Source organism: Apodemus sylvaticus, chromosome 10 (assembly GCF_947179515.1).
Source record: "Apodemus sylvaticus chromosome 10, mApoSyl1.1, whole genome shotgun sequence".
NCBI lineage: Eukaryota > Metazoa > Chordata > Mammalia > Rodentia > Muridae > Apodemus > Apodemus sylvaticus.
In genome coordinates this window covers 19585940-19607435 of record NC_067481.1, presented here as the reverse complement: position 1 = coordinate 19607435, position 21496 = coordinate 19585940, and the positions used below count along the sequence as shown (strand labels likewise).

The 21496-nt window shown below is 45.9% G+C and overlaps 1 protein-coding gene across 1 annotated transcript in view; it reads right to left on the bottom strand.

The window, feature by feature from the left end:
- Plekhm1 (pleckstrin homology and RUN domain containing M1) overlaps positions 1 to 21496 on the bottom strand; it is a 48716-nt gene that overhangs the window by 16441 nt on the left and 10779 nt on the right. Inside the window, exons 3-5 of the mRNA XM_052194208.1 lie at positions 17490 to 17737; positions 15321 to 15947; positions 6510 to 6885 (exon numbers count right to left, since the gene is read on the bottom strand). Of these exons, the coding sequence (XP_052050168.1) occupies positions 6510 to 6885; positions 15321 to 15947; positions 17490 to 17737 (1251 nt within the window). The remainder of the gene's footprint in view (positions 1 to 6509; positions 6886 to 15320; positions 15948 to 17489; positions 17738 to 21496) is intronic.

The following is a 21496-nucleotide window of genomic DNA, read 5'->3' as shown; positions in this document are numbered from 1 at the left end:
AAGCATGGGATATCGAGGGAGGGACTGGAGTGATGAGCCTACAAGTCTATGCCAAGAATACTGGGAACTAGGAGGAAGACAGGAGAGATTACTCCTCACTTTTGGGAGAAGGAACCACTGCTGCGGACCTCTGGCTCTCCACTCAGCTTCTAGTACTAGTAAGGACTGCACAGCCGCTGTTTCCAGCCATCTGATTTATGCTACTTTGTTATAACTGCTTAGGAAACCAATAAAAAGTACAAGGGTTTTGGGCAGATTCTGGGTACCAGGCTATCTGACTGACCAATAATTTCTCTTATTCTATGTGTTGTCTTTTATCTTTTTATTTATCTCTCTCCCTACCTTTCTTTTTGAGTCAGCATCGATAGCCAAGATTAGTCTAGAGCTTATTACATGCCCAGGGCAGCTGTGCAAGAGCCTCCTGCCTTGGCCTCTCCAGTGCTGGAACTGCAGGCACAAGCCACAGGCACGAGCCACCGTGCCCGGCTTCGTCTTTTTTTCCTTCTTAATGGTGCCTTCTAGAGCTGAGATGTTTCTTTCTGAAGCTTAATTTAGCCAGTTCTTCTGCCTGTGCTCCTGCTGTTTTATATCAGAAGCCACCGCTGAAGCCAATGTCACCAAGATTTATTCCTACGGTTTCACTAGGAATCTTCTTAGCGCTTACATCTCTGTGACCCGTTTTGAGTCAGCTTCTATGTAAGGTGTAAGGAAGGGGTGCAATCTCTTGCAGGTGGAAACACAAGTGTCCCAGCACTTCAGGTTTTTGGCCTTGGAGACTTGGGGTGCAGGAGGTGTGGTGTATGGGCTTAGACCTCAATTACTGCTAAGAATTCTGTTCCCCACACTGACCAGGTCCTCAAAGCCCCTAACAGTAGATTCTGCTCTCCGACCCTCACGGGTCTACTCTGTGAGCCTGACACAGGAAGCTCACTGACACGGGAAGCTGGGAGATCTGGAGTCAGAAGGCCTATGAGAATATTGTTTAGTTCCTATTTTTCACTGTTATAAGCCCTCTGCCTTTCTATGCCTAGACATAGAAGAGAGCAGAGGCAAGGAAGCTGGGTGGCTGCTCTAAGTGGCTGTCTATACAAAGGAAATGAGTCACACAGGCAGGGCCCGCCCCACTGCTCTGCTAAATGTTACCAATCTAGCTCTGACATTGCTATTTCCAACCCTTAAATCAAGACTGCCCTCCCGGGCGGTGGTGGCACACGCCTGTAGTCCCCAGCACTCTGGGAGGCAGAGGCAGGCAGATTTCTGAGTTTGAGGTCAGCCTGGTCTACAGAGTGAGTTCCAGGACAGCCAGGGCTACACAGAGAATCCCTGTCTCAAAAAAAAAAACAAAACAAAACAAAAAAACAAAAAAAAAAAACCAAACAAATCCAGAAAACAAAAAAACAAAACAAAACAACAAAAGCCGGGCGGTGGTGGTGCATGCCTGTAATCCCAGCACTCTGGGAGGCGGAGGCAGGCGGATTTCTGAGTTCGAGGCCAGCCTGGTCTACAGAGTGAGTTCCAGGACAGCCAGGGCTATACAGAGAAATCCTGTCTCAAAAAAAAAAAAAAAAAAAAAAAAATCCAAACAAAACAAAACTTGCCCTCCCTGCAGATATGGACAGGGCAGGGGGCTCAGGCTACGGCTGTTTGTCAGAGGGGATGGTTTAGACAGTTTAAAAATTCAGATGTGACAAGACTCCGGAAGCCAAAAGAGATAAGTTCTGGTTCAGGCATAGGGGGAGCGTTCCAGAACTGGGCTCCCAGGGCCTCTGCATGTGACTTTGAGTTGGCACATGCTTCCTTTTACTAGGGACAGGATGATGTGTCAGGCAGGGTAGCTGCTAGGGACCATGTGAAACTGGTCTAAACAGAGCCTGTCTGGGTCACCAAGACCCGGATGATTCCCTGAGGAAAATGGGTGTGGGAAATTCCTGGGAGACACTTGGCCATCCTGGTGACCTCACACATACCTGGGGATCCTGTCGTGTGTAAGCCCTAGTAGGAGAGGACACTACTCCTCAGGACCGCACCAGTCCCCACCCGGCAGCTCCTTTAGAAGCCCTCCTCTCCCAGACAACACCCATTTGGGGACATTCTCTGCTCACACCATCCTGTACAGCTGTGCTCAGTTATCATTTTCCTTGAGAATGTCAAGCAAAAATACATGGCATTGAGTCATAAAACACAGGAGACTATTTTCATCACTACTAGTTTATGCAAATGTTTAGGCACAAGTATGTGAGCAACTCTAGAGTCAGTTCTCTCTATCCACCCTTACTTGGTTTCCAGTGATTGAACTCGGGTCGCTAGACGTGTATGCCATATATTTTGAGTCCTTGAGCCATCTTGCCAGCCCAAGGAACTAACTCCTGGCTACCCAAGTGTCTTCAATGTAAAACAACAGAGGTGAGTGGAAGGACCTGAAGGGATGAAGACAACTGTGGATCTACACTAAGGAAGACTTACTTCTCTCTCCACTGAAAAGAAGAAGACTACTAAGAAATGTTCAGAGTCTACTCCAGCCACGGGGGTTGAACTCTCTAGAGAAAGGATCTGTGAGAAACAGTGAGAAGCAGAGTGTGTGTTGGGGGTGGGGGTGGCTCCAGTGGGAGGGTACTGAGAGTGTATCTGCCTCACGGAGGAGGTAGAAAAAGAATACTCCAGCAATAATGGATTGTGGCAACCTCACAGTCACCCTGTTTCCCTCTTCTCTTGCCTCCTTCTGTCACCCTCCTACATGTGCCTGCTCAGGGCCCCACATCTGGCTGGCTATGTCCTTCATGTGTGAGGAGATCACCGCAGACCTGGGATCTCCACCAGAGCAGCACTTGCCATTAGGGATCTAAGTCAGCAGAATGCTGCCTGCTCCAGTAGGTGTCAGGAGGCTATGGCTAAGGAATGTAATGTCTCTGGACCACTTTCCAAAGAACTGGACTTTCTGTTCACCGTTTTCATTATGTCTGAATGTGTAACTGCAGAAGGGGACCCCATGCCACAGGCAGAGTGTGTGGGACAGTGACGAGGCCAGGCTTAGTCACCCCAGGAGCTCCCCGTCCCCGCACCGTCCTCCACAGCACTCAGTGCTAGTGTAATTACAATGCGCACCATCCACTCTCTGATCTGGTGATTGTCCCCAAGGGCTCCTGTCTCATCACTGTTCCCCTAGCGCCTAGCTTGGTTCACAGGCAACACCTTACACATAAAACTTAAGGAGAGAGACTGAATGGCTCCAGGGACATTGAAAGCTGATGGTCACTACACTTCCCGTCAACAACAAAGACACCTAAGGAGGACATGGGACAGAAAGGTAGGGTAGAAAACTCAACAGTCTCGGGATGGTGCTTTTTAGACCTGGTGGTTGGCGGCTGGGACAGCACTCAGCACCGAGGCACAGGAGCCTGTCAGGAAAGGGGCACAGGGGACAGCCACTGTAAAAGCTGGACGCTGGAAGGAGCTTGCCTCACCTAGGGAGCAGAGAGGAAGTTGGCAGGTCAAAACTGTGGACAGGGGAAGAATTCTGTTGACTAGTTAGCTACCATGTCCCATCAGCTCCAGGACCCTGACATGGTACTGTGAGACCAATGAGCAGAAGCTAGATCCGGGGCAAGGGTGACTTTGTTCAGCACGGTCAAGGCCACACTTGGGAGCTGAGGTGGGTTACAGGCATCCTTCTCTTTGCAGTTTGAGGCAGAGGCTGCGGACCCTCCAAGCGTCAGGATAGTTTCACAATTGCCTAGTTAGACTCTTTAAAGCCTCGTAAAATGGATCTTCCAGAAGTAAATCTGGAACCATCTTCAGAATGGTAAAAACAGAAATTCTGACCCAATTATACAAGTTCATGATTTTCATAGTCTTATTCAATGCATTGAGCTAGATCAAGCAGATGTCCACATAGAAAAATATAAATTGAGCCGGGCAGTGGTGGTGCACGCCTGTAATCCCCGCACTCTGGGAGGCAGAGGCAGGTGGATTCCTTACTTCGAGGCCAGCCTGGTCTACAGAGTGAGTTCCAGGACAGCCATGGCTATACAGAGAAACCCTGTCTCGGAAAAACCAAATCCAAAAAACCAATAAATAAATAAATAAATAAATAAATAAATAAATAAAATAAAAAAAATAAATTGGATCCAGAGAGGCAGCTCAGTGGGTGAGGTGCTCACAGCCAAGCTTTGTGACCTGAGAATGAGCCCCAGAAATCACATGGGCGAAGGAGATCATTGACCCCTGGAGATGTCCTCTGACCTCCATTTGTGTGCTGCAGCATGCTCAAGTGGCCACACATACACCTGCACAGTCACATGTCACTCACTCAATAAATATAAATAAATCAACAACAGCTGACTGCTACCTCACACTAAGCACAGGGAAGTGGAAACAAGAGAGCCAGAATTGTAAAGTCATTCTAGTCTCGGTACATGGCCAGTCGGAGACTGGCATAGTCTATAGGAGAGCCTGACTCAAATCTCAGGAGAAAAAAAAAAAAGCACCGAATTCAACTTAAGAATGTGAGAGGACCCTGGTTTGAGTCTCAGAACCCACATAGCAACTCACAATCATCTGTAACTCCTATTTCAGGGGATCCAGTGCCCTCTTCTGTCACTGTGGACACCAGGAATGCTTGTAGTACACATACATATATGCATGCAAAACACCCAGACACATAAAATAAAAATTAAAGCAAAATAAAATGTGATGGTGCCTCACAAAAGAGAAAACGGCTTTATCACTAGAAGCACACAGAATAAAAACACCACGGACTAGTACTTCTCATCCACCAGGATGGCTATAATAATACTCATTTGAAACTAGGTAATTACAGCTGTTGGAAAGGATGCGGAAAATATACTGGTGGAGACATAAACTAGGGCAGCTGCTTTGGAAAACACTTTGGCAGTTCCACAAAAAAAGTTAAATATAGAGTTACTAGAGGATCCAAAAACTCTACTAATAGAATTTTATGTGTCTAAGAGAATTAAAAACATATGCCCGTATGAAATCTTATACACCATATTTATAACATTATTTGTAATAACCAAGAAATGCCCATCAACACATAAATACCACATGACTTAGTCACTCAATGAAAAACATGCTAGGCCATGTATTCCTCAGCAGTCGCAGGCATGAGAATGGACACGTGTAACGTGGGTGAACCTTTCTGCTGTCTGATGTTTGAGACAGGGTCTTGTCACGCAGACTAAGCTGGCTTCATGGTCTTCCTGCCTGGGCCTCCTATATGACAGGACAACAGGCACGAGCCGTTACACTTAGGTAAACTTTAAAAGACCATGGCATAGGGGATGCGTGTGGGCACAGGGGATGGCTTAGTCAGTAAAATGCTTCCCGAACAAAGATGAGGACCTAACTTAGGGTCCCCAGCACCCACGAACAGAGGTGGATGAAGTAACATGCCTTTGGCCTCCATACATACATGTGCACATACACAAACAGCTGAAGCCAAACCCCAAAACATGTTATTTAGTCTTGTTTACACGAATTTTCCAGAACAGACAAATCTATTGAGACCAAACAGTGGCTATCTGTGGTTGAGGGAACAATTGCAACGTTTCTTTAAATGAGGGATTAAAATGTTCTAAGATTATATTGTAGTGATAGCTACATACCCCAAACAAACTAAAGAGCACTGAATTATACTTCTATATGGTGTGTGAATTATACCCTGATAAGTCAATTTAACTATGCTGTCTAAATCTAGATTGGTCACAATTTTCTTTCTCTTTCTTTTGAAACAGCATCTTACTCTTGACCTTTTAATTCATGATCTTTCTGCTTCTGCCTCAGAGCCTTGAGACTATAGGTACAAATGACCATGACCATCTGGGGACAGGACATATTTGAGTACCCAAAATCCACTGCTGGTGTAGTGACTGCCACATTTGACCACAAAGTTCACAAACTGGTTCATGTTGAAAGTAAGTATTTCACAACCAGGATTTTATGAAAATTTGATTTTAAGTATTGAAAAAAAGTCAAGTCTCAGGCAGTTGAAATGGCTTCTCCAGGAGTGTAAACTTGTGAATGGTGATAGCTAAGAACAGAGATTGGAACAGTGTTGTGCCTGCCTGTAATGCCAACACTTGGGCGACTGAGGCAGTATTGAAAGATCACACGTCAGAGGCCAACCTGGGATACAAAATGAGTTCAGGACCAACCTGGGCTATACAGTGAGACCTGTTGTAAAAAAAAAAAAAAAAAAAAAAAAAAAAAAAAATCAATAAAAAATCCAAGCAGAGTGTGGTATCAGATGGGAATCTCTTTTTCATAAATTGGTTGTGATGACAAGGGGAAATATTTATGGGACTCAGCATAAAGCCTGGCTCCTCTCCAGTACTGACACGCCAAGACATAGCAGTTTACCATTACCATGCTGTTAACACTGCCCACTCAGGACAAGCATGCTAATAAGCTGGTAGAGCCACTCTGGGTCACCAGATGGGCAATTTCAGCCTAGAGTTATTTCCGAGATTCTCCTGAACTGCCTTCATACTCACCGGACTTGTAGGAGAGGAAACCACAAGCTTCGGTCCGACTCTGCCACACTCCAGGGCTTTCCAAGGGCCACTCCCTTCGCCAGCTGCCCCGCCCACAGGACTAGAAGGCTGCTGGTCTGCAGTGCTCTGTGAAGGACAATGCTGCTGCACGTCTGGGGTCTCCTGGGGCAGTAGCTGATGCTTGTGGCCACCACTTGATGTCCCAGAGGATGTGTGGGCAGGAGAGAGCTCTTCAGACCCCTCAAAGTGCAGGTGTGTGCTGGCAGCTAGGCTGTGGAGGGAGAGAGGGGTCTGGAGCAGGGGCGTGTCTGGCTCTTGGCTTGGTTCGCTGCTTGGCACAGAATTTACCTGGGCTTTGCTGAATTCCGACAACACCCTATAGAAGTTTGAAAACACATAAACAGAAAAACAGACCGCTGTGACAATTTGATAGCTAGGATGCCCACGGTGGCTGCAGCAGTGGTAAAACCAGAAAGCCACTGCTTATTAAAAGCAAACAAAGCGGCACTCTCTAACTCCTCACCGCATTCCTCAGCGCCCACACAGCCGTCCTCTCAAACTCCTCCCTGAGGCTCGGACTTGGGCACAGTGGGCAGGCAAGTAAGCTGGGGCCATCTCAGGTGCCACTTCACATGGCAGAAATGAGGGCCTGGCGAGTTTGCTTGATCCCCTCATCTGTGGCAGAGCCTCCTGACAGGCGTGTCTCAGACCTGAGGTTCCCAGAGTCTGCTCTCTGAGACAGGGAATGGATGAGGGGAGGATGCACTTTGTCCACCGGACAGTCATGGGGCACCAGGGCTGTAGTGAGGAGTAAGGGCCTCTTCAAGGTTGATTAGGTAGAGAAGCTTCCTGTCCCCCAAATCAACACTGGGACTCAGCAATTCCCCAAATGGTGTGGAAGAGTGCGCACAAGCACACAGGGTGTAACTCACGAAAGTATTCTCTTGGGTTGCCGCCCCTTGTCCTCTTAGAGGGGTCACAGAGAGTCAACAGTACTGCCTTTGTATATATACATATATACTTCTGGGCCTTCTGGAATGTGCCCTGGCTAGTGCCTGCTCCTCCCTCTCCTGGGCTTCTTGGAATCCAAGTTCTCTTTCTAAAAAAAACTACTCGTTATCTCCTCTTCCACTTACAAACATACTTGCTATGGATAAATGCTGGTTCAAAAGGAAACAAGGCCTTTGACTGGAGCCCAAAGGTGGCATGAGTTGGCCCCACTGGCTTTGATGGAGTAAGCTCCCTTAATGGAAAGAATCTTAGGACGCAAGGTGCTCGCTGGTCACCGGAACCAGAGCTCAGCTCTTACCTACACCACCCCAATCCCACCTACATTCCAAGACAATGGAGTCAACCAGCTTCACCGACCCCTCCATTATAAACAAATGACTTTCACACAGATGCCAAGATATTTCAGTGGGCAAGGGAACAGGCTTTTCAATAAATGGTGCTATGAAAAGGGGACACTCACATGGAAAAGAATCAAGCTGGATTGCTATCTCACACCACATATACAAGTAACCGAGTAAGACCTAAATAAGAGTGAAACCTATAAAACTCTTAGAAGAAAATACAGGTATAAATGTATCTTTGAGTTAGCTAGGTAATTCTTAGATGTGACATCTAAGTCATAAATAATCAACCAAAATAATATACTGGACTTCATCAAAAGGAAAATCTTTTGTGTGAGACAATCCTGCCAGGGAACTTAGGCTGACTCTGCTCCAGCATCCTGAATGACAGAATTATCAGTATGCACTGCCATGCCTGCAGAAAATCAAACTTTTATGATTCATAAAATATATCCATGGGGTAGTACACACCTGAGGTCTATAACCTGGGAGGCTGATGTAGGAAGATTTAGTCTGAGATCACCCTGGGCTATACAGTAAGTTCCAGGCTACAAAGTGAAACTCTGTCTCAAAAGAACAACAACAAAAACAACAACAACAACAACAACACACACACAAAGACAGAGAGAGGGAGGAAGGGCTGGGGCTTGTCTATCATGTGAAGAATAGAAATGAGAACTCATAACACAAAGGGAAACCCTTGTATCATCCAATACTCAGACTATATCAAGAACTCCAACAACTCAGCAATAAAATGACAACTGAAGTGAAAATGGGCAAAGAGATTAAAAATACTTTTGTGATGATATCTCCAGGAAGTATAAGAGAAATGGTCAGCATCACTGACCACCAGGGAAATGGGAAACAGCCATAAAAATGCACTACTTCATTCTAGCTAGAGTGGCTACAATGCTCGTGTGTGTGTGTGTGTGTGTGTGTGAGAGAGAGAGAGAGAGAGAGAGAGAGAGAGAGAGAGAGAGAGAGATTTGGGAAAAGTAACTTTTTAAAAATTTATTTCTTGTGCTGGGCAGCGGTGGAGCACACCTTTAATCCCAGCACTTGGGAGGCAGAGGCAGGTGGATTTCTGTGTTTGAGGACAGCCTGCTCTACACAGTGAGTTTCAGGACAGCCAGGGCTACACAGAGAAATTCTGTCTTGAAAAACAAAACAACAACAACAAAAATATTTCTTGTAGATGGGATCCCATGCTTGCTATTTAGCCAAGGCTGGCCTCGAACCTGAGTTTGCGCCCTCTACCTCTCTTTACCAACTAAGGAATGAGCTTGTCTATGTAAATAGTACATAATATAAGATGGTACTGTTGCTATAAAAAGCAGTTTGGTAGCTCCTCAGAAAATTAATCAGAGTTGCAAGCAACTCTTTTCCAGGTCTACACCTATGAGATTCAAAACATGTCCGGATAAAATTTGGACATGACTGTTCAGGGCACTATCACCTTAACAGTCAGAAGCAAAGAACAGTCCACTAACTGGAGAATGAACATGCTGTGGCAGACACAACAAATGGGATATTACTCAGACCTAATGCATGCTATAGCGTGGATGAATCTGAAAATATATCAAGTATGAGAAACCAGCCACAAAGGGCCATGCATGACATGGTTCTATCTACACCCGTGACCAGAGCAGGCGTGACCAGAGCAGGCGTGACCAGAGCAGGCGTGACCAGAGCAGGCGTGACAGCGTGAATGGCATTGCACTGCCTTTCCTTCCACGGCAATAAAAATGTCCCTGAGTTATACACTAATGATCTGTAACTGCATCTGGCTGTGCCTGCAATCCCAGCATTTAGGAAGCAGAGGCAGGAAGACTGTGATGAGTTTGAGATTAGTCTGGTCTACATACTGAGTTCCATGTCGTCAGGGCTACATGGCAAAATCCTGCCTCAAAACACTGAAAGGAAAACAAAGGTGAAGTTTATGATGTATGAGCTTGGTATCTCATCTTCATGAAGGAGCCGGGTGGGAGTCTGGAGAGACGGCTCAGCAGTTAGGAGTGCTGGTGGCTCTTGCTGAGGACCAGGGTTTGATTCCCATTCCTCACATGGTTGTTCACAACTGTCTCTATATAATTCTAGATCTGTGGGGTATGGTGCCCTCTTCTGGCCTCTTCTGGCACTGCATACATGTGGTACACAAGCATAGGCAGTCAAAACATAAAAAATTAAAATGTAAAAAAAGCAGCAGATATGGGGGAGAAGGAACCTTTATATAATAGTGTTAATATAGAACTATGCAAATCAATATGGGGGTTCCTCAAAAAACAAAATAGTACAATTATATCCCACCAGCCATCTCCTGGGTAGATCCCAAGGACTGAAGCCTTTGTGCAGGCGGCACTGTGGACACCAAGTCACAGCATCAGCCAGTCACCAACAGATGCTTGGGTAAGAGATACATGGTAGACATACAGCTGTAAACAGGAACAAAACCGCACCATTTACGGGAAAATGAATGGGATTGGAGACAGTCATGTTATGAGAACTATGCCTTAGGAAGACATGTGTATTTTTTCTCACATATAGGATCTAGGATTAAAAGACACTGAAAACAGAAGGGGAAAATCACAGGGTGTTGTATGGGAAAAGGAGGAAGGCCGGGAAAAAGAGAAAAAAGGGATGTGATCCAAACATATGTATATATGAAAATATATGCCAAAGTGAGATTATTAAAGAATATAATCCATTATTATTATTGTTGTTGTTGCTGTTGTTGTTTTTATTACTGGTGGGGGGGCATGAGTCAGATGATTACTTATCAAGCTGGAAATGGTGGTCCAATACCTTTTGATCCCAACACTTGGTAGGCAGAGGCAGGTGGATCTCTGAGCTCAAGGCTAGCCAGGTCATGACTTCCAAGGGCAACCAACACTATAAAGTGAGATACTATCACAAGAAAGAAAAAAAAAGATCAAGAGGCTTGGGATGGCCGCTCACACCTGTCACCCCAGCACTGCCCTGGCAGGAGGATCCTGAGCTCCAACTCCCACATTACAGTGAGTTCAAGGTGAGCCTAGGGGGACCCTGCCTCAAAAATGAAAAGACTGGGCATAGATCTGTGAGTTCAAGGCTAACCTGATGCTATGTTTTTCAGTGGTGGAGTTTGCCTAGCATAAATGAGCTAAGTTCAACCCTCCATTCTGTCTCCCCCAACCCAAAAGAAGAAAACCAAAAAGCCAAAACCCAAAACAACAAAAATCTACAATTGCGACTTCCTGGGAGCAGGAAATGCTGCTCTCTTCTCCCCTTTGGTTTTGTGAGACAAAGAGATTGTGTATGTGCAAGGACAAGTCTGTGTGTGGGCCCGAGGGTACACTCATGTGTCATTCCTCAATCATCAGTTACCTGTTTTAGAAAAAAAGTCAGTGGTGGCGCACGCCTGTAATCCCAGCACTCTGGGAGGCGGGTTTCTGAGTTCAAGGCCAGCCTGGTCTACAGAGTAAGTTCCAATACAGCCAGGGCTACACAGAGAAACCCTGCCTTGAAAAAAACAAATCCAAAATCTAAAATTCAAAAAGGGTCTTTCATCGCCAGAGCTAGCCTAGTGAGTTACTGGCTGGCTAGTGAGCCCCAGGAGTCCACCTGGCTCTGCCTCTGGAGCACAGGGATTACAGAGAGGCACCATCACTCCCAGACCTTTCTTAACATGGGTTCTGAGGATCCAATTCAGGTAAGGCAAGTGCTTTACCAACTAAGCCATCTCCCTAGTCTCCTGTCTGTTCATATATATATGTGTTCGTATGTATGTATGTATGTATGTATGTATGCATGCATGAGAGGTGTGCAGACAACACCTTATCGAGCAGTTCTGTCAAGCCAGGCAGGGCTTGGGTTTCCCGACCATGCTGTGGTGTGTGATTGTTTCACTTCAGTGTAAGGGCCGCTGAAGAAAGCCCAGAGGAGAGCTCTACTGCTAAGACATCTGACAAATGCTAATACAGTTTTGCAAAGCAAAGACTTCAAGAGCCAGAGGGGATGGTTGACACCAAGGAAACTGTCTTCCAGACACAACTAGGTCAGGATGTACAGGGGTAAAGTCGGGAGGATCTAGGAGAAGTTGCAGGAGAGGAAACCATGATCAGAATATACTACAAGAAAAAATTAGTTTGAATAAATACATATTCTAAAAAGTTTTGCAGCTATTTATACAAAGACAAGTAATGAGAGGACTGATGTCACAGGTCAGGTCGTCATAGTAATTAATTACACCATCAAAGCACCTAACCAGCACTCCTGACATCCTCCCCACTGCGCTAAGCGCTTTACATCCTGACTCCTCCTTTATCCTCTTTCCTTTACAGTCTTATCCCCATGTCAAGGTCAGGAAGGAGGAGCAGGCAGAAGCCTGGTAAACAGACAGCCCTGGCAGTTCAGCTGCTGAGTCTACAACCCTTCATAATTATAGGACAGACCCAAAACAATCAGCCCACTTGGCAAGCTGCAACTTACTTTTGCTACACAGAACACCTTACAGTATTTGAGCAAGTTTCATCTGAAGTTATGTTTTGTGCAGATAGATGTTTTAAGAGTTGAAACATTAAGGACAGGGTATTTATGCCTAGTTAATGTAAATGTTTAATATTATTAAAGAATAAAGTCAACTGAAGTGCTGCTGGGGATCTTTTATTACTAAAACACACACATAGAAATGCTGGTCCCAGGGGCTGAAGAGATGGCTCAGCGGTTAAGAGCATTGACTGCTCTTTTGAAGATCCTGAGTTCAAATCCCAGCAACCACATGGTATCCACAACCATCCATAATGAGATCTGATATCCTCTTCTGGTGTGTCTGAAAATAGCTACTATGTACTTACATATAGTAAATAAATAAATCTTAAAGAAAGAAAAAGAAAAAGAAATGCTGGTCCCTGCAGCTTCCAGGCTAACCTCATGCCAGGTGTGGGAGGACTCTTCTGTGAGCCAGCTCTGGAGGATCAAGAGTTCAGGACTGGCCTAGTCTACATTGCATGACTCCATCTTTAAAAAGAAAAATGCTGGTCCAGAGAGTCAGCTCAGCAAGTAAAGGCACTTGCTGTCAATCCTGACGACCTGACTTTGATCCTCTGGAGAGAACCAGTTCCTGAAAGGTGTCCTCTGGCCTCCGACCTGCACATGTGGGGGTGGCATCCCTCCCCCACAAAGAGGGTAACTTAAAGGTGTGGCTCTGAGAATGGCAGCAGGCCTGCGCATGCTCATCTGTGTGCTCTGGCTGCAGTCACTCGCATCATTGTCTGGTGCTTGTCTGTATGACCCTGACCCTCAACTCTGAGATTCCCCACAAGAACCATGTCAGTGATTCCTAGACAGGGTGGACAGTCACTGATTCAAAGACCTTGTGCTGGAATCTTCCAGTCATAAGACTCGTGAGGTAAAGACCAAGGCACATGATAGAAGATAGCCTGAGAGAGGCAGGCTAGCGTAAGTCATGCCATGCCACCCTACCCCAGCACTTCAAAAGGCAGAGATGGGTCCTTGGGGCTTCTCCCCAGTGTGCTCTATCTAAACTCCTCATCTGACACCTGAGTTCGCCATCTCCCAGGCTCAGTGCTCCCCTCTGGGGCCTACCACTCTCACATGAGCAGCTCACTGTCAGGTCTAAAGGAAACTGCAATTACCCAAGCTCCAAAAGGCTGTGCAAATATCCAGAAATGAACTCAACCTGACTACAGGAGGACTTGGGTGGTTAGATAAGAACTAGCCTTCCTCAGGAACTTGTGAAACCAGTTTCCATCTGCCAAAAGGAGTCATTTCCCTTACCTCTGGCAGAAGGGACATATGGCTTCCAAATGACACATACCTGTAGTTGCACAAAGCACATGCTGGCCTCCAGGCCGTCTCAGTGTCACAAGTACCTGCTACACATTCCAAAGTCCACAACACCCCAGCCCCTGGCCTCTCCCCAGGCCTCCTCCTCCCGATGCCTATTTATTCTCTTGGTTTCCCCTGCCTGGTATGCTCGCTCACCATGCTCTGCCTCTCTCTGCTTCTTCTCCCTTCTCTCACTGATAGCCCTGGCCAGGTCCAGTCTGCTTCCTTGTCTTTCACTAAACTTGTAAACCGTGGGGGCAGTCTTGGAAACTAGGTGTACTGTGAGCCCTGCCCACACAGCTATCCTATCCTGGGTGGCAGCACAGAAGGCCCCGAGACAAGGCTGTGGGGTGTGCAGTGGTAGTGAAAAGATCCTTGGCATGAGCTGACGGCAGGAGCGCAGACTGCACTGAGAGAGGATAACTCAGCAAGTTACCAGATACCCACAACCGGGACAACACCTTCCCTTGGCATGGCTGTGAGACTGTGGGGCATCCCCAGCAGAGTGTTAGCAGACAGCATTTGTGGAAACAGCAGACCAGTTTTTCTTCATTCAATTCTTGTGCTTCCGGGAGCTGAGTCATCTAAACGTCCACTGAGTGGGACAATAGACATCAGGAGAGAGAGAAGAGGCTCTAACACACCAGCTCTACAGAAACACACATGCACTGCTTTGTGTAGAAAAGGGAAGAAGTAGAAAGAAATTTTAAACAGAAAATAAAGTAAAAACACGCTGTGTATATTACTGATACATTTAGGAACTTGGAAACCCATGTACTCAGGAGGTGGAGGCAGAAGGATCAAAGAGTTCAAGGCCAGCCTCTGCTCTAGATCAAGTCTTTGGCCAGCCTGAGCTACAGCATAAGATTTTGCCCCACAAAAATGATCAAAATTAAATAAAAACCAAAAAGTTTTTGGGTTTGGAGATGTAGTTCAGGGATAGAGAGTATGTCTAGCTCATGGAAGGCCCTGGTTTGATTCCCAACACTCCACAGGAGTGTGTGGTGGAAAAGACCTACCAGGGCTGACAGCGCAGCTCCAGGGCAGACCATTATCTAGCATCGGAGAAGTTGGGGTGGGAGTGGTTGGGGTGGGTAGGAGGTAGGAGGTGGGCTCTGTCTTGTCGCCCACTGGGGTTAAGTGAGTTAAAGGAATCTGTTCTGCACGCTCCTCCACACTCACTACTCTCCGTCTGCTCTGGCTTGGTGGCCACCATGTGTTCTGCTGGTCAGCACCCACGCGCTTGCTCTCCTACACTGAACTCGCTGGAAGCTGCTCTCACTCTCATCTCCTAGCTCCTTCCCTCTAGATGAAAAAGAAATATTTTCTAAGGACCTCAGAAAGGCTAAAGACTCAGTTGAACTCTGAGTACTGGATCTATTCTCCCACTGGGAGTGGTGACTTGCACCTCTAATGCCAACACTTAGGAGAACCAGATGAGTCCCAGGCCAGCTTGGGCTACAGAGGAAAGCCATTTCAAAAAGCAACAACAAAAAGCCAAAGCAATCCGTTTGCCCCACTGTGCTATTTCCTCAGTTACAGGAAGCCCTGCTTCCTTTGCCTTCTTTATAGCCCACTGCTTGGTGGCAGTCCCACGTACAGGAAGGCAGAGTGAGGGGGAGGGGGTACTCACTCTTGCAGAGACCTGTCGGAGTCATCAGCGTTTGCTGTGCCCAGATCTGAGTCATAGGACATGGGTTCTTCAGAATGCTCTGGACTCTTAGGACCATTCTCTTGGAGCAGGCAGCTGTCAGAATTTAGGCTGCAGGACAGCTGGGATGAGCTGGCTGTGTCCAGGCTGAGGGAGGAGGCAGTCAGCTTCCTGTTCCTGCGGATCTTATGGCCCGAGTGTTGGACTTCGATGTCCTCAGAGCCTGAGGAATGGGAAATTGAATCCAGAGACTCTTTCCGTTGTAGTTCCGCACCAGAGGTAGTGAGGGGGTCGAGTTCAGAGAGGGGGCAAAGCCCAGAGAGAGACAATGGGGTGAGGGTCCATTCATTTAAGATGGCTGACTTGTAGGAGAGTTCAAAGGACAAGGACGTTAGCCCTTGCAGGAAGCTCAGGAGGAACTCGGCCTCCTCGGCATCTCGAAGCAGGGCTGTGGGCTGATAGTACTCGCACAACCGTGCAGGTTCCTGCAGGAGCAACTTCAGATAGCACTCCATCAGACCATCATTGAGGGCCAACCGCAGCCAGGCCCGGCAGCGGCCTACGTCTGTGTTGATGAAGACCAGGTGCTCCAAATCTGAGATAATGTGTCTGCAGAGGGACAGAGCAGATGTGTTTCAAGAAACTACCTCAAATCTCAGAGACACGGTTCAAGTCACTGCTTAGCAAGAACCGGTGATAAAGGACTGCAAACATGGTCGCATTTAGACAAAAAAATTCTGGGGTAACGATGCATCTTGGGAATATAGGAAAGCTGAGCTGTTGAGCTAAAGCTTCCAGATGTCATCTACTGACCCAAGACATACTTGCTGCACTAACTACTGAGAGATGCTCTCAGTCACGAGCAGCTGGCACTGAAGGGAGCACTCAGACCCTAGGTGTACAAACTCAGTTCCCAAAGCTTCTGTCTGACATAACCCCTTCTCTGGTTATGTCATGGTGTCCTATGCAGAAGTGTACCCACAATCCTCTGGACTCAGTGGCTAAGCGCTACTTAACTTCAGCACAGTACATACTGACTGGCTAACTGACCCAAGGGATATCTACTAAATGGGATATAGAGACAACTAGAAAATTGTTCTCTGGGACTGGAGAGATGGCTCGGTGGTTAAGAGCACTTGCTGCACTTCCAGAGGATCTGAGTTCAAGTCCCTGCACATATGTTGAGTGCCTCACAAATACTCGTAACTCCAGGTCCAGGGGATCTGATGGCCTCTTCTGGACTCCATGGACACCTACATGCATGTGCATATACACACAGACATACACATAGACATACACATAGACATACACACCGACATACACACAGACACATACACTTAAAAAAAACAAACACCTAAAAATAAAGAAACCCACTGTTACTCAGAAGAAAGCTAAAAAACCACGACAGGGCAGTAGCAGCAGGTACTAGAAGGGCAGACCAGAGACTGACAAGGCATCTTTAGGCTAAGAGTGGCATTTAATACTTTACAAAGGCAGTGCCAGCTACCAGCAGCCAAGGACAAGGTCAAAGACAGACCTTGGGATGAATATTCAAAAATATATCTAGCTTCTTGGCTAAATGCCTCATATAGCTCATCATGAACATAAAGTTTAGAACACAGGAGCTGGAGAAATGGCTGCTTTTGCAGAGGACCCAGGCTCCATTTCCAGCACTCACATGGTGGCTCAGCCATCGGTAGCCCCAGGTCCCAGGGAGCTGGCACACTCTTTTGGCTTGTGTGCCCTGCACCAGACACATACAGGTGCACAGACATTCATGTAGGGAAACATTTATAGATATAAAAAGTTTAAAAAATTATTTTAAGTTTAGAAGACAGACTCGACTATTCAAAGGCAAGCCAGCAACATGTCCCGTTAAAAGGAGAGGGGATACTTTTAGTCTTCTCGGGCCACACCACTCGGTAGCAAGTGCATGGCTCAGCCTAGCGGAGTCTAAAGGCCATCAGTGCTGGGGAGAGAAGCCACGGGCTCGGGATGAGCGGAGTGTCTCGGGGTCTGGAGACAAGCCTTCCTTAAGTCCAGCCCTACTCTGATCGCATGATGACCACACTGAACACTGTTTTCTGGCTTTGCTGCCCTCAAGAGGAGTCACGTGCCCCCAGTCTGCAGCTCTTCCCTGATGTGTCTCACTTGTGGGTGATGGCTTTCAGAAGGGGCCAGAAGGCAGGCTGAGGCAGAGGCTTCTGATGAGCGTGCTGCTTCCTTTTGCCACCAGCCTCAGCACGGATGTGCCTGGCATGCAGGCCGTGGATGAAGACAGCCTCCAGAGCGCTGCACATGGCGTTGGCATCTCCATCTTCACTGGTGACCACTGTGTCCAGAGACACATGCTGTTTCTGCAGAGCCTTCACAGATCCCACTAGCTTCTTCTTGATGACCTAGGTTGTGCCAAACACAAGGGCAGACTTTTAGAGGTAAATCCTATATGGAGTCCCTGGAATGTAGTGCATGACCTGTTTTTCAATGTGTGTAACCACACACTTATGCATGTAACCTAGACTCCTTCTGCAAAGCTAGCTACTGGGGCAAGGGAAGATCCGGCATACAGAAGAAATGGTTTTTTACACTTTTTTTTCCCCCCTAAGACAGGGCTACAGCCCTGGCTGTCCTGGAATCCACTCTGTAGACCAAGCTACCCTTGAACTCAGAAATCCGCCTGCCTCTGCCTCCCAAGTGCTGGGATTAAAGGCGTGCACTACCACTGCCGGGCTCTTGTACACCGTTTTTTTTCTTTTTAAAGAAAAAGTTTTAATTAGATTCACTAATCTATGTGTGTGTGTGTATATTTTACCTACATGTATGTAGGTGTATCACATGTGTGCCCAGTGTCTGAGGTTAGAAGAGAGCATCAACTTCCCTAAAACTGGAGTTACGGATAGTTGTGGACCCCACACCATGTAGATGCTGGGAATCAAAGCCAGGTCCTCTGCAAGAGCAACAAGAGTTTTTAACCACTGAAGCATCTCTCCTGCCCTATCTTTTGGTTTTTAAAAACTAAACATGAATCTTGTATTTAAATACAAGTTATGGTGGCTTGTGGGCACTCTGCAGAGATAAGCTAAAGAAACTGAGAGTCTTTCTTTAGAGCAATAACAAAGAAAGGACCAGAAAGTGTGGCTCAAGAAAATATCCTTGACAGGCACAGCCCTCGGTTAGATCCCCAACACTGGGGCGCGGAGGAAGCAGCCAAGACCATAGAAGTATAATTATATTAGCTAAGAGCCTAGGCCTAGAACAAAGCCTTAAAGGGTTTCTATTGCTCTGGCTGTCCTAGAATTCACTTTGTAGACCAGGCTAGCCTTGAATTTGGAGATCTATCTGAACCACCATGCCCAGCAATGGCCACTGCTTGAAGACAGAAGTTGATTTTTCATTCCTCCTCGTTTCTCTAACACCTACCACTGTGTCTGATACAATAAGCATATATAAGGCATACAATTCCAAATGTACACCAAGTATTGGTGGAGAAATTTTACACTCATAGATATGAGTGTATCAAATCATATTAGTGTTTAGCAAAGGACAGAATTGCAGAAAAACCGTTTGAAGCAAGTATTAAGTTATAGATAAATAATTCACTATTATTCTGACTTAATCTGAACAGAACATATTGTTTGGAAAGTTGAATTTTAAAAATTAATTAACAAGTTATAATTCACATTAACTCTGATTTAAACTACAAACTTCTGTGTTTCTTTGTTTTGCTATTTTTGATCCTCCCCTGAAGTAACCACATTCTTGAATTTTGGTTAACTTTTACTTTCACAAATTACTTTTTATTATCATTATCATTACTACTACTACTACTACTACTACTACTTCAATTTATTGACACTGAGTATGGCGGCACATTCCTTTAATCTCAGCACTCAGGAGGCAGATGCAGGCAGATCTCTGTAAGTCTAGGTCTAACCTGGTCTACATAAGGAGTTCCAGATCAGCCAGGGCTACATAGTAAGATCCTGTCTCAAATTAAACAAACAAACATACAAACAGACAAATACATTCACTTATAGTGGCTGCTGAGAGGAGAATCAGTCTCTATAGGGATGAGCACTAATAGGCTGTCCAGTCCCACATGCAGAAGAGCATTACTAAGAGCTCAGTAGATTGTATCCACAAGTATGTGTTTATATACGTGTAACAATAATAATCGTAGAAGAAGAGATTGTGAACTTGGAAATGAGTAAGGGGGGGGTCACAGGAGGAGCTAGAGGTAGGAGGGCTAGAGATGACATAGTACTTCCATATGAAATTCTCTCTCTCACACACACACACTCACACACACACACACACACACACACACTGAAAAAGCTTTGCTTACTGGGAGCTGGAGAGGTGGCTCAGCTTAGGAGCACTGGCTGCTCTTGTAGAGGGCCAGGTCTGATGCCTAGCATCGTGTACAAGGCAGCTCAGGCCTGTAACTACAGTACAGGAATCTGATGCCCTCTTCTGGCCTCCACAGGTACTGTACACATGTGATACATTATACCCTTGGGCAAAATATTCATATAAAATAAAAATAAAACCTCTAAAAATTTTTCTTGTTTTTAGTTTATGTGAATATTGTGCCTGCATGTAAGTGCATCGTGTGTGTGTGTGTGTGTGTGTGTGTGTGTGTGTGTGTGTGTGTGTGGTACTCATAGGGACCAGAAGAGGATGGTGAACTGGAATTATAGGCAGTTGTGAACTAACACTGGGTACTAGGAACTGAATCAGGGTCCTCTCAGAAAGTGAGGCCTGGAGTGGTGGCACTCCCATTTAATCCCTGTGCCTGAGGCAGAGGCAGGTGGATCTTTGAGGCCAGCCTGGTGCACTAGTGAGTTCCAGGACAGCCATGGCTATATCAAGAGATCATTTCAAACAAAACAAAAACCAAACAAACAAAAAACAGTAACAAGTGAGCTTAGCTCTCAGGCATCTCTCCAGTATTATTTTATGCTTTTATTATTACTTTTAATCATAGTTGTATTCTTAAACAAATAATACCCAAAGGCCAAGGGTTTTATTGTATTTACTCTGTCTATAGTTAATTAAACTTGATCTGAAAACTTACAGTCAATAAAATATAGAAAGTTCTGGAAAAGGAAGTTCAGTGGTTTTTAGCATATTCAGAGAATTGTGCAACCTTTGCCATTAGCTAATTTTAGAGCATTTCAACACCACTGAAAGAAACAGTGTATATTAGTGGCAGGGGGTGGGGGTAGCTGCAGGGTAACTTTCTGACTTGACAGATTTATCTACTCTGGACATGTCAAAGAAATGGAAGCATACAGCATGTGACTTGGAGTTTGGTTTCTGTGACTTGGCATGTGTTCAAGGGTTCTCTGTACTACAGCACATTATCAGAACTTAGATCCATCTTACCATCAGGTATACTCTACTGCATGGATATACCAAGCTTTATTTGGCTATCATGAGAGATGAATGCCTGGCCTGATCGCACGTTTCGGTGCAGGGCTGCTCTGAGTGCTTTACCCACATCTTTATGCAGACATGCTTCCAGGTCTAGAACCGAGGACCACTGACATGTGAGCTCGCACAGTGACAGGCTTGCAACCCTGACTGCTAAAAGCTGAGGACTTTGACAGTGAGAGGCTTGTCATCCTGACTCCTAAAAGCTGAGCACTTTCATGTGAGTTGGAGGCTGTCTTGACAGTTAAGTTTGAGGCCAGCCTACATTACACAGTAAAACCTGCCTTTGAATCCAAAGAATCATTAAATCACACAAAATCTATGCTCCCCACGCCAGGCTGGCAATGTGGCTCAGGGTAGAGCACTGCCTGTAATTGTGGGATCCTGTACTTCATCCCAACACCAGAAAGAAAAGGAATAAAAAACACCTCAAAAGGCCTATTTATGTTTTCTAGGGAACAGAGCTGTTTGCCACAGTCACCATGATTTGTACATTCTCAGAGACTAGAGGAGAGGTCCAGCTTTTGCATGTTTTGTCCACACTTGTCTTTCACCTTGGGTGGCTAAGATTACACCACCTTAACAGAGTGAAGCAGCGCCTTACCATGGCTTTCTCTTCCATTTCCCTGGGTTTAATAGTAACTAATTTAAAAGCAAGTAATAGTGATTTAAAAAGCGTCATTTTGTGTGTTTCCTGGTTATTTGCATATCTTCCTTGGAGA